General features: G+C 42.4%; 1 protein-coding gene across 4 annotated transcripts in view; it reads left to right on the plus strand.

The window, feature by feature from the left end:
* Window positions 1-5,409, plus strand: part of LOC100644931 — a 56,472-nt gene extending 51,063 nt beyond the window's left edge. For all 4 annotated transcript variants that reach the window (XM_020864419.2, XM_020864420.2, XM_048408912.1 and 1 more), the window contains 2 exons: window positions 481-948; window positions 1,348-5,409. In XM_020864419.2, the coding sequence (XP_020720078.1) occupies window positions 481-948; window positions 1,348-3,439 (2,560 nt within the window). In that variant the 3' untranslated portion in view covers window positions 3,440-5,409. The remainder of the gene's footprint in view (window positions 1-480; window positions 949-1,347) is intronic.
* Window positions 5,410-6,000: the final 591 nt, after the last annotated feature.

Consider the following 6,000-nt stretch of genomic DNA (forward strand, 5'->3'; position numbering starts at 1 on the left):
CGGTTGAATAGAATTCATTCAAACTTGCGTACAATGAGGCGAAACATTCGTTTATTCAAAGTTTTAATTTCACTTCGAACTAGAAGGCATAATTCATTAACATCCTGAAAGCAAGCAACCTATCAGAAGACCCGCACTTTCGACAAACAAACGAACGCTATGATTGAATTCCCCCGAACAAGTAACCGCTTAAACTCTAACACCTTATCGAATTACTCGCAATCCTGTCTATGAATATCTGTACAAGGCCGTACAAATCTGAGAAACTACCTAACTAACTCCGATCTAAACTCGCGTATACTCATGGAACGATACAACTTTACCCTCTCCCGTGATGAAAGCTTCCGTGCAGACAGACACCTGCAGTTCCCGAAACTTTCGCACTTGCACATGTCCCTGACACAGCGATAAAAAAAATTAACGTTTTCTTTTTTCGTGATTTATCTACGCAACAAAGCAAATAAGCCTTTTATCCGTCAGATTTAAGGCAGACGATCGCTACGAACCATCAACAACTGCAGATACTACAACTTCCTCGCAATCGGACGAAGAAGCGATTCCACAGCCAAGCACGCCAAAAAGTTCCTCCATAATCACTATGCTGATCGGTCTTGGACTGGTGTTCTTGTTAATCAATTTCACGGCGTTCGTCTACTTGTATTGCAAGAAACACGATGCGAAAGCTAAAGGCACTGGAGTGAAGAGACGCGTTAGTCAGAGAGAGGATTCGAAACGAGCGAAATCGGACAAGTTCGAGAACCACTATGGAGAGCTTGGTTACAAGAGCGACAGTAAGCCGGATCTGAACGACGTGATAAAGAACGACAAGGCGTACGACAACAACTCGAACTTTGGTAGACGATCGAAATTGTCTAGACAGAACTCTGGATCCACTATTGATACTCACGTCAAGGTTAGGGAGTGGATACAACAAGAGATCGTGCACAGGTAGGTAATTTCGACCAGCGAATCAATTAGAAACAGCTTCTTTGGATAGTTTGACAATGGTGTCGATTCGAGTAAGAGTGTTCTTAGAAATTCGTCGAACAGTTGATGATCCAATCAACGATTTCACTTAAAGACTTCGCCCCTTTGAGACGCGAGCTGATTCATCGAAATCACTGCTACGGTCACGATTGTTTTCGATCTTCGATTCCACATCGTCGAAATTTGCTTAGCCAACTGTTTTACTCGTCTCGCAGAAATCGATCGGACGCGAAAGTTTTGAAAAATTGTTTCATTGAAAAATTTCTTTCCTTCGTCCACGGCCCGTGATTCATAAAATCTTCCTTACGGAAGCATCGATTTTTCTATTTATCGAATGTTTGTATATTTGTGTTCGAAAAGGTGTTCCCCCAGGTTTCTAAGGAAAACGCGAGAAACCTTGCAAAAGGAGCATCAGGACAAGCTAACTAAACAACAAGAAGTGGAGAAGAAAAGGTTAGAAGAAGAACTATCGAAAGAAAGGAAAGAGGAGCCGATCTACGACAAAGATCCAGCGCTGGTCGTACGTCCTGGCAAGAAATCAAAGGTCCCAAAGGTCTCCGTAGCCGTTGATGCCACACCCGCGACAAGAACCGAATCGATCCTGAACCAGGTGCCTATCGAGCTAGCAAAGGGCGTCGAACCGGACGATTCGTTCAACAAGAACATCGACTATCCTATAGTCGATCTCAGCCAGTTACAGACAGCTCCTCAAGTGGTTGTCATAGAGCATCATCACTCGAAGAGCGATCCGTTACCAATGGAAAACGTGTTGAAGAGCGTGAAACCGAATTTCTCCACACCCAGGATATACGAGTCCGATTCTGGCAGCGCTAGCAGTCTTTACGCGAAGATTAACCCAAAATTGAAATCCCGCTTACCTCGTCCCGAGCTGGCAGTGAATCCTGACGGATCGACCGTGGATCAGAGCGAGGAAATTTACATGAAGATGGGACCAAAGTTAACTACATTCGGCGCCAACAGTCCACCAAGCTGTGATATAAACGTAACCTGTAGGGAGCCTACGGTGGAGAGGGAATGCGTCAGTCCGGAGGAAGCCCTGAGGACGATCAAGCGCAGAAACTATCCCAAAGTTTTGCCAGACATCGAGAAAAGACGGTCCCTTCCAGCGCCCAGTAGCTTGTTTGCATCCAAGCAGCACGTCGGTTCGTTGAAGGATTATAGAAGTGGATCGCATTCGTCCTCTCATCAGCCACCTCAGCCTCCCCCAAGGATATTTGGTCCTTCTAAGAGCCTCGAGTTTGCAGAGGAGAACGAGAGTCAGCAGGAGCCGGAATCTGTCATTACTAATCTCCACGTTGGCCCGTTGCTCAGAAGGCAAGACTATACAACGAAGAACAATTCCGATCCGAGTATCATCGACTCTTTGGATGATAGGATAGATAGGACTAGAACGCAAGCCGGTGGAAGCGTCGACACTATTTATTCGAATCCCGTGTGTTCCGTTAACGAAACGTTTCAACCGACCTCCCACAGCGTGGACAAGGACATAGGGAATCCGATTGCTCTGCTGGAGGCCGGGATAGGCAATCCCAACTGGTACAAATCGTCTCCGTCTGGAAACGATACTTGTATAGTGACGGCGTTGTCGGAACCAAGAATCACAGGCAGAGAAATGAACAAACAGGTTCAATTTGGAGGCTCGAACTGGGACACCAGGATCCCCGGAATAGAACCAAGAATCGTTATCACGCCTAGAGTTGGGAATCTTCTGGGACAGGCGAATCAAAACTTGAGTCAAATCGTGGTGAATCTAGCAGATGCCACATCCGATGAAAAATTGGACCGAGAAATTAAATTCGGTAATCCGTTAGACTCGAACACGTCCAGCAGATCTAATATGAGCTCGATGGAACAATTGCAATCGGATTCGTTAACTTCGTGTTCGTCTCCCGATTCCAAATTATCAAATATCGCGAGCCAAGAACGAAAAGAACCGCGAATAATAATTACGGCGAGGGATACCAAGGTTTCGTCCTCAAGCATGAAGCAACCTAAAATTATCATCAAACCTACGTCCAGTTTGCAGAGGACCAGGGATCACAGAAATATTCCTAAAGTGTCTGCCATTCCACCTCCGGAACAAAGTTGTCAGAGCATCGATAGGGACAAGCTAGCGGAGCAGAGGGAAAAGCCACCTCTGAAAGAGAAACCGAAGATCACGAGGATTCCATCGTTTTCGAGGCGCAAGGAAGAGCCTTCGGGCGAAATCGAGAGGCCACCCATCTCCTCGTATCCTGAGAAAACGGAAATCGTGCACAGGGTGGAGGCAGTGGCCAGCGGAAAAGTGGTGAACGTGTCCGTAGCTTGCGATGGGAAGTCGAGCATTCCGATGTTACAACGGAAAGAGAGCGAGAAGTGTTCGAGCACAGAGTCGAGCAACGGAGCCTTGAATACGGGCACGATCAAAAAGAAGCCGGTGAACAGGAAGTAGGAAGCGTCTATCGCGTGCTTCATGTAACATTGTTAAACTTCAGCTACGTATTTTCAACTGAGTAGCTCTATGCGTTTGGAATCGGTAATCTGATGGTCCGCTTGAAGCTGTAATTCTGTGATGATAGTTGAAACAGAGGAGGAACGGCAATTATTTTTTATTTAACTGGACATACAATTTTGGAAAAGAATTTTGAACGTGGTGGAGAAAGAAGAATGACTTTGGTAAAGCTTGGGGACTATAAAATTGAAAGTGAGTGCGATAAGATGTCGTTTAAGGTTCGAATCCCTTGAGTTACGAGCAGGCCAGCCGATATGAAATGCCGAGTGTCGAGTGGAAAGATAAAGGGGAGTTAATGAAATTGTGATCGAGGTTCTTAATTAGTTTCCGTAGTGGCACAACGAATGCCCAGTATAATAATGGATTTTAGTACAACGAAATGATCTGCAAATTTTTTTCATACTTTAGATATACGATTTCTAGTATTTTAATGTTTAAATAATATGATTTCTGCATTAGATACAATCTTTTTGTACTATTCTCAGTAATATTACCAATTATCAGAGCAGACTTTAGTTCGCCTGAATCTTTTGCTATTGGATGAAAGACAAACCAGCGAATTTTAAAGAAATTCTTCGGATGTGATACGCTTTTCTAACCGCAGCTGTTTAACGAGCTTATTTTTACATAGAATCGTTCATTGTATAACCGACATTCCTATTTCTTTCGTAGGTTTTTTTTCGGAATTTAAACATTATTAAAATTTTCTCTCAAACATCGCTACTTAATCTTTAATTAAAATTTAGCAATTACAATTTAAGATTATATGTACCTTAATTACGTATCTGTATGCTAAATGCTGCTTACTTTCGATTACTTTTTAATCCTACCGTTTTCTTTTTAATGTTGAAAGATCATTTTTCTCTTTTTATCTAGATTCCCGTTCTTACCTGATTCTCGTTTAAATAATTCCTTCTTTTTTACCACGTTATCGAACGTCTTGTTCGCTCGGTCTAACATGTACACGAAGCTGAAATAAACGATTTTCATACTTTTCTAGCGGAGCAACGTGGGCTGAAAGTGTTTCCCTGAGAGGAGTGTCGCGGCGAGTCTCTGGTTATCATTTTTCAGTACGCGGCTGGCGTACCATTTATCTTGCAACTTTACCTTTATCCACCGGAACTTTATTATTAAGTAAAACAAAGTCTATAAGTCACAGAGCGTTGCCGGGGGGTGGAAGCTGTCTGAAGTAAGGGCTTGGTGGAAAGGGGAACGGAGGTTGGAAACGACGTGAAAACGGCTACCGACTTCACCACTCATACCCCAAACCGTTGTAACACCGTGTACGTTTGTGAATCGAATTGATTCTCGAAGTTCTACCAGAGTAATGCGATTTCCCTGCCGACCGATAAAGAAAAGTTCATCTCATTCCGGCTTTCCCCCTGATTACACGCGGTGCCATTTCTGTCTGACCAATTGCCACAACATCCTTGACAATAGCTAAAAACAAATGTTTCGCGAACGAATCCAACGTGAAGTATCGCCAGCAAGATTTTGCATTTTCAGTTCTTATTCCAGTCACATGTCTGCAACTTGATCGCTTTCTATAGGCTGGAACATCGCAAAGAATCGTAATAATATAATATCTGCGTGACAAATAGTTAAATACACGTGTGGACGATTGAACATTGAACATTGAACAATTACCATTAAATATTGATCTCTCGTATTAATTTTGTTCACGTCATTTTATTATATATATATTCGAGGCTAATATAATTCGTATTTCACTTTTTATTTTGTATGTAGATTTTTTCTATGTTAAAAAAGGAATCGATCGATAAAGCGGTGTACGCTACCAGCGATGCTCGATTGAAATATCGCCCTGGCTGCGCGCACGAGAATATTGTGTCATAAAATGTGTATTGCTGTTGAAACAATGAAATACAAGTGAATTGGTGATGTTTTAAGGGTCCTTTACCGCATGAACGGTGCAAATATCTCTTTGTCATATTTGTCCAGAAGATATATACGACGAGGTGGTGGTAAAATTCGCGGATATTTTTCCAAAGATCCAACCTGTACCTTTCGAAGGAACGACGTGGGAGTTATACAATCGTGAATGGTGTCCCGTAATGCGTAAAAAAAAATTGAACGTTGAACGAATTGATCGTTTCGCAGCGAAAAATGGAGAACGTTAATAGATGCGATTCCATTCTTACTTTTGCCCGTAAGATTTGTCCAGTTTTGTTTTTTTTTCTTTTTTTTTTTATTGATAATTGATATACGAAAAAAAAGATAGACTTTAATAAGGGAGGAAATACGTTGGTCTTGATTTATATCCCGTGACTTACGCTTTTTATGCAGGATCCCAGGGGATCTGAGAATTCCCAGTTGTTTATCACGTAAAATTTCATTCTGTCTCGTCCGCTCTTTTTATGCACAATATGTTGGTAATAGACGCATGTTTTTATCCTTCCTCCATTTCCGAGTCAGTCACCTGCATAGTTCACTTAATTTTTCTTTCAAAAACAAAGACCCTTTCGTCTCTGTCTCTGTAT

This window comes from Bombus terrestris, chromosome 9 (assembly GCF_910591885.1).
Source record: "Bombus terrestris chromosome 9, iyBomTerr1.2, whole genome shotgun sequence".
NCBI lineage: Eukaryota > Metazoa > Arthropoda > Insecta > Hymenoptera > Apidae > Bombus > Bombus terrestris.